Source organism: Aquila chrysaetos, chromosome 3 (genome assembly GCF_900496995.4).
Source record: "Aquila chrysaetos chrysaetos chromosome 3, bAquChr1.4, whole genome shotgun sequence".
NCBI lineage: Eukaryota > Metazoa > Chordata > Aves > Accipitriformes > Accipitridae > Aquila > Aquila chrysaetos.
In genome coordinates this window covers 39,681,816-39,707,958 of record NC_044006.1, presented here as the reverse complement: position 1 = coordinate 39,707,958, position 26,143 = coordinate 39,681,816, and the positions used below count along the sequence as shown (strand labels likewise).

Sequence of the window (26,143 nt, the reverse complement as noted above, 5' to 3'; positions counted from 1 at the left end):
TTACTTCAAGTGCCCTTTACTCATGTGGAAGAACTGTTTGCCTTGTTAAGACATTCAATACTGCCAGCGCCACAAGAATGTATCAGGGAAGTTCCAAGTTTGTATTGCTAGATTTCATTACTAAATTTATCAACAAAACCAAAGAAAGATTAGCCTGTGGATTTTAATCCTGTACAGAGCATATGTCTACTGAGTTCAATAGACAAATATATACGTATATATGCTGCTTTCATATCTTACATAAAAAAATGAAACAAGAATTATAAAAACCTTTTGAAGGTAACAGGCTCCTGAAGGTTTTTGTTCAGCTTTTCTTAAAAAGCAACAAAGGGCAAATGCTGAAATATTATGCCCAAACAACATATATGTCCTCTGGGTGGTAAAGAGGGTCACGCACACAACTGTTTTTCATGGTCACCACCATCAGTTCCTTTGCTGACCTGGTCATGCCTTTCTCCCATGGCCAGAGACAGCAGAACATAGCTTAACTGACATATGACCTAAATCAGATTTACAGACAAATCAAATCCTCATTTCCAGAGAATTTGTTTCAAGGCTTACATTAAGGCAACTTGCAACCTAGGCTCAGCAGAGATAAATTTTTTAATCTTTTGGCATGTCGCAGTTTAAAAGGTTTACCGTGTCTACAGCGGACAGTGACCCCATTTGATTCTGCCAGGGAAATGGCAACACCGTGATGTATTTGAGATTTTAATTCATGTCAGTACACCAAAGATATGGTTTAGCAAAAAATATAAAGTGATGAATCACCAGCTGAAGATTTTTAATGAGAAAATACCTGTAAATTAAGGACAATATTTTCAAAATGAACAAGGCTTCAGAAGCAGAACAATGCAGATATCTAAAATAAATTTTAAAGACACTATTAGCTATTTTGTTTTGGGTAATGGGGAAGAGAAGGTGACAGATTAGAGTTGGGGAGAGGGAAATCATGCAGGCTGTGATTAATCAGAACTGTCTACCCACATTTGCCTACACAAGCAGAATTAAAACCATCAAACAAGTTTTAGGGCTAGATCTCAGAGGCTGTGGTGGAAATAATATGCGCTGACATTTTTAGAGTTAAAGTGATAAGGATGAGAGCAGCATTTTGTCATTAGAAGTCCTGTGGTCATTTGCAGAGAATGCCACAGCTCTACTTTGAGAAGAAAGAGTTAAATTACTCAGAGCTATTACATCCTGTCTGCTGCTTGGCTGGGACCACATACTGTGACAGCTGTGAGCTTTACATCCTCTACAAACTGACATTTTACACACACACAGAGTGCATCACGCTGTTCAACTTGTTTTCTCTATTAGCCTTAGCAATTAAAAAGGCAGCACTTTCTCTGCTAAGAGGTATGCCAAACCCTCTCTTGCCTTTATGGTTAAACAGCAAAACTTTACCATTTCATTTAGAAAGGTTCTTTTTTCATTACTAAGGGCATTGATACATGCTACATGTCTTCCTTTTTAAAACAGCTTTCTTTTGTTGTGGCTGGGATTCGTTTGTTTTTTTCTTCTTCTTAATTAGGATACAGCACAATAAATTTACATTCAGTTAAGACCACATCTGAACTCATAGCTCACCCAGATAATCAAATCTGATACAAATTTAAAATAAGGATCCATTATACACATTTATGTCATGCTGCCCATCAGGGCTTCTTCCACTGCCTTGGTACAAATGAAAACAACAAATGGAAAATGTTAACCTAGATCAGAGCTGAACCTATACATAAAAAAATAAGAAAGTCTACATTATTGAGTCATTCCACTGCTCCATAATTATCTCTGTGATAATTTCACTTTGAAGCACTCGTAACAGAAACAAAGCCTTTACTGACTTTCGGACATCATCTGTCACTACTGAATTCCATCTCCTTCCCTCTACATCCCCCATTCTACAGTCCCTTCCTCTGCCACTGCATTATTCCACACTTATGGTAAATAAAGCTGAATTCAAACAGGGTTTAATGAAGAGGCAACTTAGTCTTCTGGGTACAACACTGGGCAAGTGCCTACAGATCCTCCGGCTTCCAGTCTTTCTTTCATTCACTTGATGACTTTACCTACCTATGCCTATTATGTCTCAGAAAGCACGAGACATGAAATATCCACATGAAATATCCAGGCAGTTATTTAACTGTCAGGAGAAGAAAACAGATGTGGTCAGCTCTGCTCTTCTTCTAAATGGGTAAGACGCATGGGGTAAGAGTTCCCCAACGCCTCAACCTCCTTCCTTCAGCAGGCTATTTCTTCTCCATATTCTTCTACTTTCACATTGGTGGGTAACACATTCTTAATGTCCCCAAAAGAGGGGCACTTGATCTCAGAAGAGCAAAATTGCCAGGGAACACCCAGCAGCCAATTTTTAAATTACAGCAGAGAATAATCTGATCATACCAACAAGCTGTGTATATGCTATCAGTCAGTTTCTGAAATTGGACATACCAAATCTTATGTCTGGAACAAGAGATTCTCCACATTAGCCCTCACACAGACATGGTGTGCGGCAGTACAGCATCTCTTGACACACCAGATGGTATTGGGAGGTTGATTCCTTAAACTGTTGACCAGCTGTGTCTCCAGAATGGAACTGCTAGAATTGCAGGCAAATGATACTCCACCTACCAGGGCTCTAATGCTTCAAGGGGCCCTGCTAGAAGATACTCTTCTGCTGTGTCCTAGTGTTTTGGTCACCACTCTGCCCTCACAGGATCCCCATTATCAGATGCTGTCCTTGTCATGTAGCTTGAGATAAACTTCCTTGTGTCCTCACAGAGCAAACTAAGAGGTGCGTAGGGGCCATTATGCATAACTTTGTTGCAGTATCCTAGTGACAGAGAGAACTTTTCACTGGTTGTCTAAGAGCTGAAGTGGTTCAGACCAAGAATCCATTTAACTCAGAAAGCTGTCTCTAACATAGCTATAAGTGACAGCTAAGGAAGAATAATATATATCAGGGCAAGAATGTAAGATACCTGCCCCAAATATTTTCTGTACCTCCTCTCAGCATGTCTGGTTTAGTTTCTACTGAAAGGAATTGAGTTTGTCCAATATGAGACCATTCTGTGATGTGAGGTGAGGCATATTAAGTGGGGAGGATCAAGGGGTTCACTTCAAAAACACGCTCCTGATCTGAATTAAAATGCTTGTATAAACACAGAGATAGATAAGTTAGAGGAAAAAACAACATTGCTTTCACCTGAACCCATCTAAGCTTCTTGAATGCACAGCATTCTCCAGAAAGGAGTTCCACAGATCTGCTGCTTGCTGCATAAAGAATTACCTGAATTATCTCCTTTTTGTTTGCTTTGCACCTGGCCCCAACTAGTGCCATTTGACAGTCCTTAGTTCTTAAACTGGAAGAGGTGGCAAACAATCAAACCCTAATTACATGCCTCCCGTGACTTAGGAGCCCTCTACCTACACCATTCCCTACAACTCTTCTCTGTTCCAGGCTGAAAGGACACACCACGTAAGGTCTTCCTAACATGGAAGCTGTCTGTATCATTGATCATCCTCACTGCTCTTCTCTGAACAATTATGGTGATAACGTAACCTTCTGAAATAAGGTGCTGTCAAACCACGGCTTATACAGTAGTATGTAGTAGTACATGCTTGCTGTTTCACCATCTATTCCCTTCCTAACAGTTTGTAACATATGGTTAACATTAATGCTTCTTAACATTTGCCTTCTTGATCAGCACTACCTAATGCACTCATGGAACCATCCGTCATTATACCAAAACCTTGCTCCTGAGTGGCAACACCACAATTTGACCCTAAAAATGAACAAGAATTTACAGTCAAGTTGTAATAACTGGAATAACATTAAATGTAATATAGGAGTTGTTTGTTCAGATGCATATTAGCACAAGAAAAACTGCCATTAACGCATTACACTGTTCTTCAAGAAGTTTCTAGCCATTATTATATGGCTGTTTCTTGCTACACTACAAAGTCATCATTTAATAACCAAACTCTTAATCCTAGTCTGGAATTTTATACGTTTGGTCTAGCATCTGTCCCTTTTTCCCTTAATCCATCCTTTTGGCATGTGTGTGCCTTGCTTGTCTGTCTTAGGATTTTACACCATTTACAATATATTCCAAGTAAAAAGATCAGGTATTGCCTTTATAGATACATAACATCTATTTCTGGCAGACAAGTAATCAAATAAAAAAACCCCAAACCTTCCAAGAGTTACACAACGGTATCTTCTTTTCCCCCGTGATCTTTCTGCTTCAAGTCACAAAGAATTTTAAGCCCAGCTTTTCAAATACCTATCTGTGTATCAAATTTGCTGTGGAAGATCAGTACCGACTGATCTGATCTAAACAGTGTTTCTACTGATGTGAGTGTGCACTTGGATCAGTAAAAAGCCAATCTATAACACACGTGGTTTGTTTATAGGGACCTATCCAGAATATACAGTTCTTTCAGCATATGAAGGACTTCAGACAGAAACAAATGCAGTTATCTGCATTCCTACCGCAGCTAGGCCTACCTAAAGGGCCGCCGCCTTTAGAATTGCGATGCTACAGTGACTTGTGTGATCATGTTGCCCTGACAACCAATGGAGATCCTCTTTACAGTTAATCTAGCAGACATCTGTATTTTTGGGACAGACAGCCCTGAGTTTCACTGCTCACCATCATTCACATTTCCTATCCCCCCAGTAAAGCACAGAGATTATAAAAATCAAAAGTGCATCATACAAACCTAGAGTGTGGTTAACTGGCATTACTGTTATGTTGCATTCCTTTACCTCAGTTGCCTGTCTGGTACTGTTGAAGCACAGATCAGTATGTAAGAGTCTGCCTCACAGTCTTGGAGTATTTTGATTTACAAAAAAAATCAAAGAAGAAAAACTGCACACGTACCTTCAGGACAGTCCACTGCTCTACAACAATTGCATCATAGCCCTGCACGGTTTTACTGTCTTCCACAGCAACATCTTCAAAGAGGAAAACTCCATCCATTGTCCCATGCAAAGAATCTGTGAAAACACAGGGTTACCTGTAAGCTTTATGGAAGACACCCCATGTGTAGTGAGGCATTTGAATTTATTAATAACAAATTCTTCCAAGGATGTTAATAAAAAAGTGCATAGACCTTCCTCTGATAGTCCAGCTCTATTAAATGAATGAGACTAATATCTCTAGCAGTTTTTAAGAGCAATCCTACTCTCTAATAGCAAACCTTACTGTCCACTCTGTTATTCCAGAGTTTGTCCTCAAAAAACACAGCTCTCCCATTCTGAGCAGGCAAAATCAATTCAGTCCTTAGTTCAGCAGTACTGCTCATTTACTTGAAGTTATACACACGCTTTTGGGGCTAAAGACTACATATTATGTCAACTTTTCAAGGGCTTTTGAAGGTACACTGATATTAATGACTATACCCATTCATTCACACAAGTCAGAACCCTATGTATGGATCATCCATTGCAGTTACAGTGATCTACATGGACTAAGGATGATCTGGCATATCTGAACGGTGTGAAAGAAAAGATACATTCATAACTATTTAATCAATTTATGAAGGCATTTTGACCATCTGGCTTAGTGGCTCGCTATTCTCATTTGTATTCCCAGCACGTTCAGCCTTTTTTCAGACAACACATACTATTAAAGTCACTTGAGCAGCACTTTCTCCTTCAACTTAGCCGTATGCTCCATAATCAGCAATCACTCTCACATGCAAGAACTCAAGTTTTGTCAGCTCCGTGACAGAATAGAATCAGAGTAACTGAAAAAAAATTACTCACCTTTCTTTGCTAAAATAAGCTAAATGATAAAGCGATAGAATTATATTTTGAAAAACTGTAAATAAGTGGTACTGTACTCTTTACGAACACAGAAGACTCTTCTCACATTGTCACAAAGCATGTTTTTCAGCCTTTCTAGTTTAAATAATATATTTACCCTGTGTGACTGATTATAAAGACCTTGCTCAGTCCCTCCCCAAGTGTTGTGTTTTGCATGATAGTTTCTTTACATTTTTAGGAAAGCTATGTTCATTGCACTGGTATGATTTATGTTTTTAAAATGCAACCACACATGCCAAACCAACAGATTCCTGAACTGACACAAGAGTCTTCTGCTTAGCTGTTTCATCAGGTCCTCCTGCTTTCCCTGGTTGATGTTATGAGGTCAAGAAATGCCAGTGGGAAGGCATCGCTGCCTCCAAGGGAAAAGGTGTATCAAACTCAGAACCAACTTTCACGAAGGAGGCAGTGAAGAGGATTAAGAGGCTTCTTCCCTCTTGCAGACACACTCTTGGTCAACAGCTTCCGACATCATTATATGATCTAAATTCAATTTATTATCTGGAAATAATAAATTTGTTGTGGGCTTTGCCGACAACAAACCGGACTCCTACAGCTGGAGGCTTATGTCTGCAGACACTGTAGCAAGACTGTTGCTGAAGGTGTCAAGCATTTGCATACCCCCTTTCTCCTATTTGCACAGTCCACTACTCTCTCTTGCTGCAGTTTCAATCAAGTCATTAAGTTGTAAGTGAGCAGATGCAAATACTTGTATCTAAACTAACACAGTGTGTGTTTTTTTTTAGTTTGGTTGTGACGGAAGAAAGTTGTAAACCACTTACTAGGGACTCTCCTTGGGATTCTGTTGGGAGACTCGAAGATGAAAAATACACTATCTACTTTCACACTGACTGTCTCCCCAGGCAGGTTTCCTGTAACTCCATTTAGAATAAGAGAGAAGACAACTCCTCACCGCTACAGCAAGCCAGTACTACATATTGCTCCAGGATGAGCTGGACTACAAAGCAGTAACTCCTGTCATCTAGACAGATTTCTCATCCAAGTGAGAACAGACATTTTTGTTGTGAAATAACAGGCCAGATCACTAAGTAGCTGGGTTACAGGTTAGAAAACATAGGGAGAACAAGCTTGCCACATACAAATGGGTACAAGACTTAATTATCATATTTCATTCAGAAATGGCACTTTGTTAGACCCCACATTTCAAAGCAGGAATCAACTCAACTTCTGTGCAATACATCACGTTCCAACACCCAAACCCATATGAAAATCTATTTTAGGATGCACAATGAACAAATAACACTTTAATTTTCCAAAGCAAGGATGACAGGACAGCACCTAAGGCTGAAAGCAGAAACCCATAGATCCCTACTAGACACAGACATCCAGATCTTGCCAGGAAGTTTTATACAGTGTCGGTGTACTGCTCCTGTACCGTGAATTCTCTTAATAAAATTCAGTGTCACACTGTTGGCACAACTGCAGCTTCTGCTCGCCCCACGCATTTGCCAGCTAATTAATAAGCGATCAAAACACAATCAGCATGCGTGTGTTTACACTCACTCATAAATCATCCTTTATGTTTCACTCTGCTGCGCATTCCACTCATGCAGTTCACAGCTTCCACATATGTGAACATTATGGCACATATGTAATGTTTTAGAAACTAATAGCTGAGCTTGTGAGACCCTACATGCAGCAGATAAACTTGGCAGTGTTAGATTTACGGTTGGACTTGATGATCTTAAAGGTCTTTTCCAACCTAAATGATTCTATGATTCTATGACTTCGCTTCCTTGTTGGATGTACAATAATTACTGTTGAATGCTACATCCAGTCAATCCTAAGATCCATTAATTTTTTGGCCAGGAAAGAAACCTACAGAAAATGAGGAAACTGGAAGGGGAAAAATTATGAGGGAGAGACAGCTGCTGCATACTGGTGTCTGTTCAACAAAGCAATGCTGGTGAAAAACTCTGTAAGAGAAACTGGTTGATGACGCTCATTAAGATTTTCCCTCTTAACCATAACCAAACTCCTCTCTACCTGTCATGCCACAACATTTAAACTTTCATGCCATGAATGCACGTCTGCCAATTCTCGCACCTTGGCCATACATCTTCCCTTTTACAGGTCATTTACTACTTTTCCAGCAAAAAGGGAGAGGTAAAGGAAAGAATAACTGGATCATTAATTCCTTCATATGTGAAGGATTTGGGATGCTGAGAATAATTGTAGGAAAGGAGAAAGCAGCAAAAAGAGAGTTAACGGGTCATATTTTGGAGAAAAGGCACACGTAACCCATGCTATGGTGTCAGGATCAGCAGGAATTTCAGGGAAACTCTTACACACATGTGGAAGGACAAGGAGATGGACAGATGCTCTGAGTCTAACTGCAATAACTTTAGCACACAGATGCTCTAGCTCTAAGAGCAACTTAATTCTCCAGTCACATGTTCTACAGCTGGCCCACTAGGTGAGATCCACATAATCTAACATTAGATATTTATGGTATAGAGGTCTACAGCTGAGTTAGTCGTCCAAGGCTCTCTTTAAAATTGATGGAGAGAAATAACCATTATTTCATTCAGGACCCAGTTTCATAGAATCATAGAATAATTCAGGTGGATGGGGACCTGAGGAGGTCTCCAGTCCAATCTCCTGCTCAAAGCAGGTTCAATACAAGTGCAGACAAGATTGCTCAGGGCTTTATGTAGTTGCATCTTGAAAATCTCCAAGGATGGAGACTGCACAACTTCCTGGGCAGCCTCCTCCACAGCGTAACTGTTTTCATGATGAAAAAGTTTTTCTTTATATCCAGCCAGGACCTCTCTTGTTTTAGTTTATGTACATTTTTTCTCATCCTCCTACCATACACCTCAGTCAAAAGCCTGGATCCATCTTCTTGATAGTCTCCTCCTAGGCATTGCCAGGCACTGTTAGGTCCCCCAAAGCTGTCCCTTCTCCAGGCTGAACCAACCTAGCTCCTTCAGCCTTTCCTCACAGGGTAAGTGCTCTAGCCACTAACTATCTTGTTGGCCCTCTGCTAAACTAGCTGCAGTTTGTCAACATCTTCCTTGCCCCCTTTGGGGGAGGGCCCAAAACTGGACACAGTATGTGGTCTAGATGCAATCTAATGAGCACCAGTTAGAGGAAGATAATCACTGTCTTTCATCTACTGGCTATATTCTTGTCATTACAACCTGGTATGCTGTTGCCTTCTCTACTGCCAGGGCATACTGCTGGTTCATCTTCAGCTTGCTGCCTACTAATATCCCCCAGGACCTTTTCAACAGAGCTGCTACCCAGCCAGGCAGTCCTCTGCCTGGATTAGTGAAAAGGCCTCTCCATTCCTAGAGGCAGGGGATTTGTCCTCATGGAATTTCAAAAAGCTCCTGCTGGTATGTTCTTCCAGCCTGCCCAGGTCCCTCTGGACAGCAGCCCAGTTCTGAAGCACATCAACTGCACCCGTGAGTATGGTATCAACTGCAAATTTGACAAAAGCAAGCCCCGTTGCCTCCTCTGCATCATTGATAAAGTTGTTAAACACAACAGGTCCCAGGATAGATCTCTGTGGTACTCCACTTGTTACTCCAGGTAAAGTGTGACCTATTAACCATGACCCTCCGAGCCTAGCCATGCAACCCGTTTTTTACCTGTCTAGTTGTCATCCAATCTATCCATCTAACTTGGATACAAAAATATTGTGGGAGCCACTGTCAAACTTCCTTGATGAATTCACCTAAAATGACATCTACTGCTTTCTCTTCATCCACCGTCATTTCATCACAGAAGACAATCAGTTTTGTGAAGTATGATTTACTCTTGTTAAATCCATGCTGACTGTTCCCAATCACTTTCTTCTCCTTCATGTGTCCAGAAATGTGTTCCAAGAAGACTAACTCAATGATTTACCTGGGAATGAAGTGACGCTGGCCACCCTGTATGTCCCTGGATTGTCCTTTTGGCCTTTTTTTAAAGATAGGTGCAACCTTTGCCTTTCTCATGTGTTGGAAACCTCCCCTGACCTTTCAAAGATGACTAAGAGTGGCCTTGTTATGACATTAACGAGCTCTCTCAGCACCCTTAGATGTATACCATTTGGTCTCAGGAACTGAAGCAATCCCTCTTGATCTTCACCCACTGCTGCTAGTCCTGCACCTCATTGAACCTTGCCTCTAAGCTCAGAGGCCTGGAAGACTGTGTCAGTGAAGACTAAGGCAAAGGAGGCACTGAGTATCTCAGTCTTATCTAGTTCTGCTGTCACTAAATCACCCACGCCACTCTATCTGAATCTTTTACATATCTGATGTAGGATGAGGTGGATCACAACACAAATCCTACTGACCATATTGGTCTAGGCCTAGATCTCCATTGATCATAATGGCACTTTTGAGTGACAACTCATCTGCAGATACCTGCTGGGCAGATGCCTACATTTATTCAGCTGAATCTTACCTAACTTGTCTACAAAGATCAGCCATCTAAAGCTTTAGATGGTGAGTTGGTCTTTCCAGTTTCCACTGTTTCTCATGCAAGGTACTTCCTGATTCTGATGCAGTTGTATTCTCTTTTGGTAATCTCTTGTTTAATAAGATTTAGCTCCTGGAACTTAGCCTACATTAAAAAGGTCTTTAATAATTCCAAATGTTAGTTCATTTGCAATAGGGCAGTAAGGAATGCCAATAAAACAAACCATTTTGACTCTGCTGTTTGTGGTATCATTTCCCAATCTCTACTCTTGAACTGACATAACTTCGCTCTTTCTTAAAGAAAAGGCTCCAAGCGTAAAGGTTACAATCACTATACTTCCTCTGAATATGTTCCATTACCAGTGCATTTTTTATTAAGGTATCCTACTGTGCACAAAAAGCTATTTTCACAGGGTTGTATAAATATTTGATGTAGCTCAGTTGACAAAAAGCTATTTTGATGTTCTTGCTTCTGATTTACAAGAAGTATATCGGAAAAGATTTCTTACTTTACCATGACAGCTTTCGTAGTGGGCAACAATCTTCCCCTCGTTGTCTTTGAACTGCAAATGCCCCTTATCTAGGAAACTAACCTTTAGGCTGCTGTTGCTCTCAATGAGGAAAACTAGCTATCTGTGGCTTTATGTGGCATGTGACTTGAATTTTGGCCTTTGCTTCATATTTATATTCCTCCCTCCTCCTGGCTCTTTTCACCTTCAGTACACACAGAGAAAATAATTCCATATGGATGATAAAAATCCCAGCCACTGCAGTGGATAAGGTGACTGTAATTGGCCAAATCTGGTTCACCTTTGTCAGAGGCAATGCGAATATAACACAGACTATCAATCTGACCCTCTAAAAACCTGCCTACTTTCCTCTTCCAAGCAACTCACATTTTGTTTCATTTGCCTTGTCTTTAAGTATTGCCAATGTTTTCTGGTTGGTTGGCTGGCTTTTTCTAACTTTGAAAGGCAGGAAATCCACAGACAGAATGGTGAAACAAATACAAGAATGCCAGGCATTTAAAGACCTGCAGTTCAAAACAGTTAAAGACAGCAGGCTTGTGATTACTCTGTTAAGGCATCAAAATATAATCTTAGCTTTGACTCTTCCTCCCTTCTCACACTGCTGATTGGACACTTGCTGTTATAGGAAAGGAGGAGACCCCACCTGTTACATCCTTTCCATTTCCAATGGTATTAATCTGTAGCTTGCTGCTACAGGCTCCACTTCTCACTAGAAGAGGGCAAGGGTGAAGTCCTATGATCACTTTAGATCACTAGGCAGGATCAGTTTACACCTGGAACTACGGGCACAATTAGCAATGACATGAGTTGGATGAAAAACACCAGCAAGTAACCGAACTCCAAATTCACATAACTGTTGTTTGTCAACATGAGAACATTTAAGGACCAAGCAAGCTGCTGTTTTTAACTTACTAGCAAAATCTGAATACATTTAATATATGGTGTAACACTGCGTGGTGTACATATGGTAATTTGCAATTGCGTTATATTTCTGTTTATAATTATCTGGTACAAAAAAGCAAAAAGAAACAATTGTTATCAGTGAACTCTAAAACTCTTTTAAAGACTAATTATTAAACTGTTGGCAGAAGGAAGGAACAGATTTATGACTACTGACAATCTGGAAATCTTCACTTCACTGGGCATTCCAAGGACAAGGGGGAAAAGAAGATGATAATGACCCTGCTTTTAAGTCTAATAAGCAAATTAATGAATTCATACTTTAAGCAAAAGAGAAAAACAGCCCCCAGAACAAAGAAATGTGATATAACCAATTAAAGAAAGTATGCTAATATTACCTTAATTTGGAAGAGGATTAATCAGTGAATAAGGAGACCAGCTATGAAGAGCTGGACAGGCTGCTATAAAAGGCTAGAAAAAAGTAAGGAGCTGAGAAGCCCTCCGCCTCCTCTTTCCTCCCTCCTCCCTACCCTGGTTTGTTTCATACTGGCTGGCATATGAGTGAAAAAGCTGTTCCATTTCTCTGCAGCACAGGAAAATGTTAGGATCTAAATCATAAACACTTAACTGCAACTGATAGCAACTTACAGATGTTCTTAGCAAATGTTCTTCTAATAGCATGGGCACGTTCATAGTGTTTTAATGTAACTGTTCTAATTAATATACTTTTAGAAACCTTAACTCTGTGCTTTTGACTTCTAAACCTGTTCTTCCTGTAACTGTAAAATGTTAATAAAAATCTTTATTAACTGTTCATCTTCAATCTCTAATCTAACTTAATCCTGAATCTGTCCACTTTTACATAATTTGTTGTCCTCTTTGCATTGAAACTTTACTGTCATCATTCAAACCTACTTTATCTATGTCTGCAGGCAATTATCCAGTACTCCTCACTCTGGTATTCAAATACATGAACTTCCCCCAGGCCTCTGTTATGTAAATGAACTTTAGAAGTTTAAATAACAGAAAAAATGCTGGTTTTAAAGCATTTTATAGTGCACTGATAAGCAGTTTTTATTAAAGAAAACACTCAGCCTGATAGAGCCAATTAGGTTTGCCTCTATGAATTCCAATTTATACACATAAAGTAAATGACCATTTGTTTTTAAGCAAGTTAACTAGCAATTACAAGGCTTTCCAGGAAGTTGTGTGAAAGCATTCCATCAGCTGAACTTTAGACCTTCCTTTTTTGCTACTTTCTTGCAAAATGAAAAATTAGGATTGCCTGTTAATTTCCTGATTGACTTTTACCAGAACCAACTCATATTACTGTGTTTTATCATGGGTCCTGGAACTCTGAACAGCAGCAAAATGGGAAGAAGATGCTCTGGAAGCAGTTCCCCTATAATTTTGAGGCACAAACCCACTAATCTCAGTAGCAGTGCCCAATCTATGGGTTACCGCATTCCTTTTGAAGAATGCAAAACAAACCAAAATTAGGTGAAAGATTCAGCCATAAGCACTTTAACCATAAAGTATACTAGTCACATAATTTTCCAGTAAAATTAATCTGGCTGTAACTTCAACATTTTCATGTTCAAGTACTTCCCTTGGATTGTTCTCATGGTCCCTTGGTTATGTCTCTCAGACCCCTACTATGCACCAAAGCCTTTATTTGTACAGCAGGCTTGTCTTCAAAGCCATCGTGGCCACGGCTGTAGTACAGACTGGCTACAGTTATTATCAGTGCCACATTTTCACAACATGCAAAAATCTGGGCTTTATTCTTCTCAATTTAAGACCAACATTTATCCACCACTTGTATGAACACACTAGCTAGGATAGAACAAACATAGAAGACCATTATGTACAACATTGTGCCATCAAGGTGGAAAGGGTCTCTGCAAGAACTGGGAGTAACTGACTACATGTTGGCCAGATGAAACTGGAGGGTCCTTACACTGATCTGCAATCAGACCCAGATGCAGTTTGTGTCCGGGCAGCTAAGAAGAAAGCCACTCTTCCATTTATGTCATCTGCTTTACAATCTTAATAGTTTAATTCATTTTACTTGGTACTGTTTATTAACTGTATATTTCTGCAATTACAGGATCATCTCTAGTATGTTTATAAAATACAATACATAAGCTGCTTTCCTTATTCAAATGCCAAAATATTTCCTGTGCTTTCATTCCATTTCACTGAAATAGGCTGATCTAAACCAAATCTGCCCCAAGCGTATATTAAAGCACCTCCCAAATGTCTTCTCTTCAAAGATAATGACCTCTATTAGAGGAGAAAGGAAAATAATCACAGCATAATGCTTTCTGTAATTTCCATACCATTTACCATTCCAAGGCCGAAGATGGCATTTACCAATGAGCCTCCTTTCCTGAAGTGATCTGTCATGTGCTCCAGCCAATTTGCTTCTAAGCTGCTGACAGTCTGCCCATTCCTGGAGATCCTCATAGGGATAGTCACTGTATAATACCGGCTGCATCTTTGTGGGGTTTTTGGCTTGTTGAAGAGAGTGAAGATCTCTGCTTCTACCAAAAAGTAAAAAACATGGAGTAATGCAACAACCATTTAATGATATTTCAGCTAAAGCAATGTATAACCCACTGTTTGCCCTTGCCTGATTTCACTGTGCAACTGCAAAATATACTTTGGGATGTGGTTATCTCTTTAATACATTTCTGCAGTGTCCAACACAGTAGGGTCCCAAAACCCAATACAATATTTTGATTGCTGTTATGGTATTTGTTACTAATTGTGAATTCACTGTTAATAATAAAACATTTAAAGACAGTAATACCTGAGTACTAATGGACAACCCCCTTACTGGAGTTAACAGTGTAAACTACGATAGGAAAACATGCTCCACAAACTGCTTTAAGTACTGTAGCAGTCAAAAAATCACTAAAAATTAATGCACAGAGTACCTTTATTTTTCTACTGAATGAATTGTTAAAAGAACTGGGACACTGAGGACAGTGCAAATACAAAATCTGACTGCAAATTTAGGAGAAACTGCGTTCCATAGATCATGGCCATTAAACTAAAGTATTAAATAACTTGGTTTTGATAATACAATGGCACAGAACCAGCCAAGTAGTAGTCTCATCTGAAGAAAATGCAATGAAGCATTACTGTAGAGACTATGCTAGCTGGTTAGTTGATTTACTCTGGGTCTGAGCCAAGGTGAGACATTAACACAACAGTACATGAATTTTAAAAGTGGAATTGTGAAGGGTCTTACAAATGAGAACATTTTCTAGACTCTGCTCCATATCTCCTCTACTATATCATAGGAGCAGTTATTGTAGGCTTACCATCGCAAGAAAGTAATTGTTGACAGCAAAGCTGAGCTTTCACAGCCCTAAAATTGGAAGCAAGTTTAAGTGCAGATAGACCTTCCAAATTCTCAGAAGGGTACAACCATCAATAGAATTACCAATAAAAAATGTTTGGACATTAATACTTATAATGGACATGGAAATCAATGGTAAAATTTCTATTGACCTCCAAATGCCAAAAATTCTCCCCAAATAAATTAATATAAAAGGTAAAGACATTATATGAAATTCATTCATTCAATAAGCTCCTCTTGATTCCAAATTATTATATTCCAATCTCAAGTATTAAAGTAAAGAAGGAGATGTTACGAGAAATGTTAAGGTTGCTCTCTAACAAACGTCACTGAGCAAGAAGTAGCGTGTAAATTGAAAAAAATATTAGAAGGGAGATGCTCAGAGACAGGCTGGCAGCACTTGGAGAGCAGGAAGCTCATGATACAACCAAACATGAAAAAGAGACCTAATGATCTCAAGACATGAACCATGATTCAAATAGAGTAGAAAGGAATAAACTGTTAACCTGAATCCTCTTGCTGTTTACCACTTGTTTAGAAAGAATAGAAGTATGATAATCCTAACTCAGAAGAGCATACACAGAAAACTTCTATGATTGTTTTGATTCTGACCCCCAAAATAGACTCATGTTGGAAACTGAGATCTTTTTGGTGTATATGATGACATTATATTAATTAACAATAGCAAATCATGGAACTGGAAAACCATAGGGAGATGATAATTTGGATTTGACACTGGGCTGTTGACAACATGCACTTAAAGTGTGTGGGAGTCTTTCAGTGGTTGACTTGGTTTGTCACCATTATTGAGCGTATAGTACACCATTCCTAACCACTGTTCAAGTCACTGTTGACAACAGTTTTCACCAGCAATCCTGACCGCTCAAGCATGGACAAAGACACCTTCAGTTTGGTTCTAGGTAACACAGCACTTTTGGATGTACCCTTGGAATACCTGTGCCTTGTTCACAGGCAAATAATTTTCAACACTGCTTTGAAGAGCCCTTTCATAAAAGGGAAGGGGAATGAGCACTACAAAATATTCAGAAAAAAAAAGAAGCATAAAAATAACACTTGAATAGTATAAAACCTAAAATAAAGAACAAAATTAAGATTCCACAAATAGTAAGAAATATTACATATTTTCTTCCTGAAGTTTTATATAAGGAAGAAGGAGTTCAAGAGTGGTACCTTCCTATGGAATAAGTAGGCTAACTGGAAAAAAAAACAAACACCTGATGCTTTCTGTCTTCATGTTCCAAGGAAGGATGGAGAACTGGTGCCAAAGACTGAAATACATTTTCCATAGGAGGAAAAAAGAGTGCTGTAATAACAAAAATTCATACAAGAGTAATAAAGAAATCAGCAATGTTGTACAGACAATAGATTTGGGAAAAATTCTACTATAGGTGAACTGTCACATAAAACTGCCTTCTCAGACCTTCCGTCTGGGAAAGTATTTGCATAACTCACCAATTAAAAAAAACTGTAAGAAATAAAAAAAGCCAAAAAGCATTCAGAGAATGAAAGATAAATAAGGAAACTAAAGGCTTTTTTAAAATAAAACCTCTTATCTGGCAAATCAGCAGCTGTAATAAAATCCTGGGCTGTTACAGATGGAAGTTGGGAAGATTGGAGGTGATCAGCTTCACATTACGCAGAAATACCAAGATCACGGTTACTTGTAGCAAAAGATTTCCACTGTTCAGTATGGAGAAGAACAGCATGAAAAAGATGATAAAACTTGCTAGGTTAACTCTCTTAAAGACAGTGTATATGAAAAGAGAAAGAACTGGTCTGATTAGATATCTTGGAGATAACTAATCTAGAACTGCAAAACTGAGAGGTTTTATAATGTGTAAGATTCTAGTGTAAACCAGAACAAATTATTCAAATAATAGCTATGCTTTGACCAAATCTGGCTGCCTCTTTGCCCAGCAAAAACTGAAGAAAGTATGGTGAAAGGTTGCTAGAGTGTGATCCAAACCTGATGGCAAAAAGCTAATTACACCAAAATGCAACGGAAACCAAGACAATAGTCCAAGGAGGGTACAATGCAAAGTCATTTTCACTCCTACATACAAAATCCCCAAAGGGGTAGGATTGTTTGACTGAATCTATGTAAGACAAAGAATAAGGATAAATTAAAGTCAAGGACAGTACCAGGTGAAAGGAATGTAGATGGAATTTCTTTACATAGATTTGTAGCTTGTAAGGAAAGTAAGCAAAGTGGCAAGAAAAATGAGTGTAAACACTGTTTTCTAGGATTTAAGCAAATATAGGAAAGAAAAATATTTTGAGGTTTAAACTGGAAATGGGGCAAGAATATTTTTTTCTGATGATTTTTCCTTTTCTAAATTACTCTGGTCTACATCCTATTTTGAATTACAATTCCTACTACTGAAGTAACCTCTGAGCAACAAACACCTTAAGGAGGGTATTTTGAGACCTCATCTGAGACTTGTGTTTTATGATGGCATAAAATGACATTTAAAAGTGGAAAGCACACCTGAGGAGAAATATGTCAAAGAAATGAAAGAAAGAAAATTGGCATATGAAGAATAATCTTACAAAATATGAGAACTGGAAGGCAAATTATTAGGAGCATCATTACCAAGAGGACCCGAGCCATTAACAAAATAACTGCTGCTTTCCAGTAATTACAATTCTGACTGTACCATTGACCCCAGCCTGACTACAGGATACTAGGAGACTTCAGAGTCCAGATCACATATATTCTTGCTGTTCCTGATGTGGTTTAATTTCAGCTATCTGTTCACCTGCTACAAAGGGGCTAACTGTGATAAAGCTTTGTGACTTATTCCTTCTATTGCTGCAAAACCTTGTCAGGCAGATTAGCAGGGCTTTTTATTCAAATGGACAAAATGGATACAAAGATCAAGAGCTCTCAGGGTATCACAACAAATACAGAAAAGAACCAATTCAGCTGAACAGCGGACAAAAATAAGTCTTTACACTCAGGCGTACAAATGGGCCATAACAAAATTGCACCCGCTTATATCATCTCTTCATTTGACATCTGACTTAGCTCAGTCATTGTGAACTGTGTAACCATGTTGAAATCAGGTTAAGTGGCTCATTTGGTGCACCTTTTCTTCACTATTACAGTGCTAAGGTCCCCCCTGCATCCCCACCCCTCAAAGAAGCTGGGAACATAATTGAGGCAATTTTAACTTGGCTTTTATGTATGAGAGGTCACTACAATACTTACTGCCAGTAAGTGGTTTTAAGCATTGTGCTGGTGTTTCATTCTCTGCAAGTCCATTTGGCTTGTCTGCTGCTTCTCTTACACTTGGGTTCGCATGTTGAAACTGTTCTTCATTTCCCTTCGCAGACTTGAGGTTCAGCTCTTCAGTAGCCTGTCCTTCACCTCTCCAGCCCTCCCTGGATGTGGCACATTGGTCAGCACTTTCTTCACTCGGTGCTGGAGTATTACATCCATTAATGCCATCTATTTTTTCGCCATCCAGTGAAGCATGATCCTCAGGGTAATTTGAAACATTTTTATTATCTCTTGATTGCACAGAGTTGTTACTGGCGGGTGTCAGGGAGGCGTTGACAAGACAGCTCTTCTGGGAATGGTACTGAGGTATAATTCCAACAAATTTCAAGCCTTGACTTGCAGCATCTTGAATCTACAAGTCGAAGAAGATTAGATTTTTAACTGTCAAGCTGTCTTAGCTAAATAGAAATGCAGAAAATAACACCCTTCAAGGCAGCTAGCATGTCATTTTGCTACTTTTGTCCACTACCACGAGAAATTGTCATGTTACATTTACATAAAAAGTTACATTCTAGAGAAGCAGGATGGAAAGTTCCCTAAATTGTCTGAAATAATGTGAAAGTGCAGAAAAAAAGAAAAAAGGGGAAAAAAGAGAGAGAGAAAATGCTTACATATTTCTTCACAAGGGATAAAGTATCTGTTTGAAAAGTTTATTTACGCTAAATTACCAGAAGTGGTATTACTCACAAAAACTTATAGTATCAACTTTATGAATCCAGGGACTTAGTATTACATCTTCTGCTGTATTACATGTGTGATTATGACACTTATGCAAGGAAAAGGTTATTAATTCTCTGTTATATGCACCATTATAACAACAGTTGTTGTTTGTCTTATTTTGGATTGAGACACAAATGGCAAACTTTCACATAATAAAAACGCTATTTTAATACATCACTTTGGGGAAGGTACAGAACTTGGAATACAAAAAGGCATTGTGAGATGAGCTAAGAAGAAGAAGAAAAATGGAAACTAAGGGGCACTATTATTAATCCTTTAAACTTTAGGTAAAGGAATCAAATCACAAAAGATTTTAAGAAAAAAGTATTGGACCAGTATTAATGACAATTAGATAAAGCCAGAATTAACTAAGGAAGGTTTGAGACGAATCAGAGAGAGAAATCTCTTTTAGGCAGACTCAGCACTACGGATGCACCATCCATTCGAGTCACCAGCCTCACACCCCTCAAACCCAGGAGAAGCTGCAGTGAGAGCCAGACTTCTATGAAAACATACGAGTGTCTGCTGATTCATTTATCAAAATCACCCACTGAAAGAATGTATACTCTTCATATAATATAAACTCTAAACACACATAAGTATTTCAAAAAGAAATTCCTTGAGAATGGAGAAATAATTTCACTTTCTCTGCATACCATGTAATTCCAGAGAGTTAAAGTGTCTTAATAATTCTCCGAGGCTCAATTTAGTATGAACTTACATGAAACAGTTCAGGCTTTTTTTTTTTTTTTTTAATTTAAGAGGAAGCTCACTTCTGCATCTTTCCTACCCAGAATTTATTTTTCTTTAAATGAATCATCTACTTCCTGGTAACGTGTTACTGTTCTGAACACACAAACCTACAGATGATACCTGATCAACAACAAGAACTTCCTCTTTCAAACCACTATTATATTTTCCATGTTAAATTAACTCTTGGTTTTGTGATCACAGGAACTTAAACAGAGGTCTCCAGGAAACAGAGCGATGGTCTTCACAGGTGTTTAGCCTGGCAAACATGGGATGCTGACTTAACTAAAGATCATTGCTAAAGAGGACAACCACCTCCAAATAAAAATACTACTAGCAGTATCCTGATCAAATGAGTATCTCTTTACGAAGAAAGTTAGCATGTAATTAGCTTGCTCAGAAAGGTTTAAGTGAATGTCAATGATAGATGCATTCATAATATGCTTAATGGTCCTAACCCCCTGTTTTAACTTTACAAATATTTTTTTTATACAGTCAACGATAGAGTTACAAATTCAGTTCATCTCTTATCACCAATCTACAGACACACCACTATATTTGTTTAGTAGGTTGCAGGGCAGCTAATTATAGAAATTTAACTAGTATGCAACTGTTAAAGAGTTTGAGGATAGTACACATGTGGTCCTGATCAATAAAGACTGCTTGTCAATCTATACCAGACTCTCCCACACTGTGATTTGGATGAGGACAGCTTTCACAGCTAATGTAGCTATGTTTTACAGTCTTGGCTCACTCAGAAAAAATGTGTTTGTTCTAAGGAATACCTGATCCTGAGGTTTTTGTTCTGAGGCTCTTGTTCTCAGAATGGAAAGAGGAGGAACTAAGGACTGAATGATAGTCTAAGCCATGTTAGCCTAACAGTTTAGCAGAAAGACTGGAAAAAGAGACTGTATCTTCAAGGCCCTTTCCCAACAAGTTAATCGGTAGTATACAGCATAAAAAATCTTATTTAAACCTGTATTTCAAATTTTCCCAATTACATAAAGGAGAACCAAGCATCTCATTATTTTCAATAAAGCCAATTTAGCAGGAAATGTTACATTAACAGCGCAATGTAAGCTGCAGAACAGCGAAGTGATATATCAGCAGACACAAACAAGTCTTTCCTTCCAACTTTTCACAAAACCATGAAGAGGCTAGCTCTCATCATAAATAAAGTATGAACATCTTCAAACTACAAAACAAAGGCAATTCAATTTTTCAGCATCCTGTTGAGAGCTTAAATAGTAGAAAATTTTAGTTGCCTTCACATCCAGAATGAATTATGCCATCCAATATACATTCACATTTCCTGTTTGCTGTATTTGAAATATTGAATATTTGAATTTAAAAAGAAAAACCCAGACTTAAACAAGCCCAAACCTTGGTACCTGGACAGGTTGTGCCCAGGAGCTACACAGGACAGAAGGGCTGTTTCTACCAGCCACCTGTGGTTTTTGGACCCTTCGAGGCATCCTGCACTGGTACAAACAGACGGATGTGTCTGTTCCAGCCTTTTGGGAAAGTATCTTAGCAGATGTGGTATTGGGAATCAGTAAGAGGGCAACACATGGGAGAAAGCAGCGGTAAAGCTGAACTGAATAGGAAGAACATGATGCTACTCTGACAGGGTCACCCAGAACATATTCCATATCAGATAAATACTACAATTACTTGTCTTTATGTGTCAGTTTAGAGTACTAATAAAGAGTACTAACAAAGGTCCTTGTCATACTACGTTGTATGACTAAATGAGAGGAAAAAGCATAAAAAGCAGAACAACTGTATCTCCACCACTTACCACATCAGAAAAAAAGCTAGATTAAAAATGCCCTTACATTAGGTGATCCATAATAATTTCAGTTGTTTTACTGACCTTTTTTGTATTTTAAATATGCTACATACTTCCTCTTTACATCTTAGGAAATTTTTAAAAGGGAAATTCCAACAAAATTTAAAATAAAAAAAAATTCTTTGGTTCTTTTCCCAGCTAGGAACAGAAACATTTTTATTGCCTCATAAAGTGCTGCTTGGATGATATTAACCACAAATACAAGAACAGGTCTCCATCACAGAAGATGTTATTGTTCAACAACAGAAGCAAAACTTAACTCATTTCTTTCAATCTGGATAACCCCCCATGTGGGTACATCCAAATGCATTTATAACTGGCTTGCAACAAACTGGATTTGCACCAGTTTAAAAACAGAACCTGCTTAAAGAAGGGCTGAAATTTCATGTGTACAGAGGGCCAAGGCAGTTAAAGAATTTAGTGTCATTCCGATAATTTGCCTGATTAGAAACCTGGCATTTTCCCTTAGGGGAAAAAATGACAGATTTAGCCTTTGCTATCTGTGAAATAAATATCAAGTCTCCCACTAACTCTAGCAGAAATAGGAACAAGCACCATGTCCAGCCCCAATGTCACTACCTTAATTGAATTTTAGCTGGGGCACTTAATATTCTTATCATTTGTGAAGTGTTATTGTTTATTTCAGAACCGATCAACTGCTATTTTTACACTGCATTTGGAAAAAAGGAACCATCAGCAGCTCAAAGCAGTGTCACTAAACATTATGTTGATGTAGCAAATTTATGTCCCATCTTTTTAAATACTTCTGGTTCTCTTGAAGGCTCCCTACCTAATTAGGAAATGGCTGACAGTCTAATTTAAAGATCTGTAAAACCACACCTGGCAACAGTATGGCTGAACGATGAAATCCTCTTTTCTGGAAACTCCTTGTTTTTAAACTATAGGCCCCACAGCCATGAAAGAAGTGCAGAGATTCCAGGTTGAAAGCTCATTTTGAACAGCCACATACAGGTTTTCCTTTCAAATCTATTTAGAATAAAGACACTTGGCAAGTTCATTGTACAGTCCACATATTGTTTGTGATTCTGCACTTCTTGTTGCATTATCAGCTCTGTAATAATCTCCTATTCATAGCAAGCACGATGGTACTACTTATAAATACAGAAGCTCAGGGATATAGATCCCATGCTGAACAGAATCATATATTTTTGTCAGCTTTGGTAATTGCTTACAGGGACATTCTGTACATTTCTCCCATGGGATGGCACACAGCAAATCAAACACTTCCCACAAGCTGAGGATAGTATTCCACCCACATCAATAAACGTGGGAAATAATGCACAGCAATTTAATAAAGAGGATCTCTCTCTTGGATAAGGATTTTCAAACAAATGATTTAGTAAGACAAGTGTTAGTAATTTGTCTTAACTCTTATAAACCAGGAGCTGGACATTTTTGGGATGCATCCAGAGGAAAAGCAGTTTTACTAATGTCATCAGGGCACTCCAGTTTATAGCAGTCCTAAATGGTCTCAAGGCTTACACTTCCTGATGATCTAGGAAAAAACACCTTCAAAACCTAGGCATTAGGACTGAATATTTCATTAACAGGTTTGCTATATGGCTCATGATATAACAATGTACTGAAAGAATGTCATAGCAACCCAGTAAAGGGGACTGCTGCTAATATAAAAACAGACAACAGAAACAATTTACGAAGAGCACACATAGCAAAAATGTGCTTGGAGAAAGGACAACATTCTCTAGGAGCAATGAACTGATTTTCCGATGGTCAGATGCATTTAGTTAGCTCTTCAGTGAACTAAGGGAAAGACTGCTACTTAATCCTACTGATGGCCAAACAGATGGCCTTTGAAACAATAGCTGGTTAATTTTGCTTAGAGCTATCTATTTAAACCAAGCATAAACTGTCTTAGCCAATAAAAGAAATGCTTGTCTGTCTGTCTGTTTATTTGGTTGTTTTTAAAAAAACAATGTTAGAGGCATTAGATCTCATAATGTGCACCAGAAACAAGATCACTGTATTTTTCTACCTTCTTTTTAGGATTCAAGCAAATCTCCTTGGACAACAGACATAGCACTGGGGATCTTCAGGCAAAGAACATGATCTTGTGGTTTGAGGAGAACACTATGTACTGCATGCCAGGAGTTGGAACTGGAAAAGGATGTTCAAGACTACATTCTTCCAACTATGTCCTCCTTCATTAATATTTAGTAGTACATGTTTCATCACAAATACTGCACATCCCCCTTCTAATTTGTTCATTTCTGAAAACAGATGTTTAAAATTAAGACAGGCTTTTAATTTGCCTCTGATACTTTCTGTAGGTCTCACACGCTCCTTCCTGAGAAGACAGCAACAGTCATCCAGAGTTTAGGGCTTATTTTAAAACCAACTAAGCTTAGCTAATGTTCTGAAGGAGGGGTTTAGTTCTTTCTAAACAACTCAAAACTTTTGTGACTTTGGCATTTTTGCCTCTCTAATACTATGTTACAGAAAAAGATAATTCTACTAATCCAACAGCAAAGCAGCAACTGCTAATCATTTCTCTGTCCTGTCACTCTGAAACTCTGTTTCATTACTTGCAGATTTCCAAACCATGCAACCTTTCTGACTAGGATGCTCTGTCAATTAAGCTTGTGCTTCCCATGCATTTTTAACCTTTTCCAGTTTACACTCACCAATTCTGAATCTGAGATAGATAGTTCATGTTCATATAAACATAAGTAAATATAAACATAGCTTTTGGAATGTCAAATCCCAGTCTGCATTCAGGCTTTCAAATTACCAAGTATTTTCATTGTCAGTTACATCAAAATAGGTCATCAGGGATAAAACACTGGAGGGATGCCTTGAAAAATGTTACCATAATCCCAAACCAGAGTCATCCTTTAAACAGTGTTGTTGACAGTGTTTATATTGATACTTCCAATGAAAACCTCGACCAGAATTTTACCGTTCGGGAACTTTAGATAAGACTATTAGAATGAAGTTGACAGATCCAAGAGAAGATAATAGAGTCCAAAAACAAACCTAAAAGCTAAAAACTAACCAGTTTCTTGAAGAAATAAGATGTATGCTGCCTTTCCAACTTTGCAGTAAACCAAAGAGAACCATTGACTTGACACTTTAAGCTCTGGTTGCATTTGTGGTAGAGCATAACAAGGTACTGAACAGGGAAAAGAAAGCAAGCTTTGCAGTTTTACAATAAGCTGATTGGTAGTAGGCTCTGCCAGAGGGAACTGAAAGCTACAAACAGAACAGGGAGAAATGTAGTGAAGCAAGTAGCTACCGCAACTTAAGTGCTATGCTGAATAAAACAGAAGATAGGCTCTTAAGACAGTGCTGCCAAGAGATACTAAGTTACAGCAAAATGTATGTCTCCTGCTACTGGAGCCAAGGCAGGGATGAGAGTAACAACTTAAAATTCCTCTTCAGCTTGTGTTAGCTGTACATTCATTCCTGAGAACAATATAACCATACTAAACATTTGCTCCTTTCAGCATATCTCACTAGATGACGGTTCTTGAAACCACACTGTCTCATCCTCTGTGGTCTTGAGTGCTATGATTCTGCTCAAATTATTATTTTAGCATCTGTTCCTTCACAGAGCTGATAAAGGGTGAACGTCGTTGGACGCAGGCCACGCAGGTTCAGTGACTGCGGTACCTGCTCAAAAGCCATGTAATATAACTGCATCCTCCCATCCTTGCCCTAAACTCTGAAAAGAAATCCTGAATTTAACCACATCATTTTATTCCCTACAAATTGTTTTAGACCTGCTACGGAGCAGCCCGTTAAGATCACTCAACCCAAATACTTGATATACACTGTCAAAAAAAGGCTGTAGAAACTCTGTCCCAAGTGCTTGCTCTAGAGAAGAGGCATTTTCAAAATGCAGACCATGTCTTGTGCATGAATCTTTTGAGAGAAACTCCTACACTAATGTGTGAACATAAGCAAGGGGAAAATAAAGATTTATAGAGATGGATGGTTGAGTGTTGTATCTAACAACCATTTTAGCTGGATGAACACAATTCAGCGTTCTTCAGAGAACATGAGAAAACAGTCACTTTTTTGTGATCAACTACCACTAATGTGATTCAAAACTGGGACACTGGATTAGTTCATCTCTGTCCTAAGCAATGAAAACAAAAACCCAAAAGGTTCAGGGCAACAGAAATATTTTAATAATTAAGAATTCAGTCTCAAACTTACAGACTTTACATTTAATTTGCAGGGAACACTTTCTTTTATCTTTATATAAACCAAAGAGTGTTTCTTTAAAATCACATTGTTTCATCAAGCCATCTGTTACTTGTAGCCAAAATTACAATTTGAACAATTTGCCCATATTTTATTTTAGCACAGTATAAAAAATTATCGTATTTATTGTTATTAAAAAAAAAGTTATTTTTCCCACCAGACAGAAGTGGGATCATTAAAAACATCAACTACATAGTTTA

The 26,143-nt window shown here is 38.4% G+C and overlaps 1 protein-coding gene across 3 annotated transcripts in view; it reads right to left on the bottom strand.

Annotated features, from left to right (window-relative positions):
* RFTN1 (raftlin, lipid raft linker 1) overlaps window positions 1–26,143 on the bottom strand; it is a 95,974-nt gene that overhangs the window by 13,354 nt on the left and 56,477 nt on the right. For all 3 annotated transcript variants that reach the window (XM_030009956.2, XM_030009960.2, XM_030009959.2), the window contains exons 5-7: window positions 18,302–18,725; window positions 14,042–14,245; window positions 4,890–5,005 (exon numbers count right to left, since the gene is read on the bottom strand). In XM_030009956.2, coding sequence (XP_029865816.1) covers window positions 4,890–5,005; window positions 14,042–14,245; window positions 18,302–18,725 — 744 coding nt within the window. The remainder of the gene's footprint in view (window positions 1–4,889; window positions 5,006–14,041; window positions 14,246–18,301; window positions 18,726–26,143) is intronic.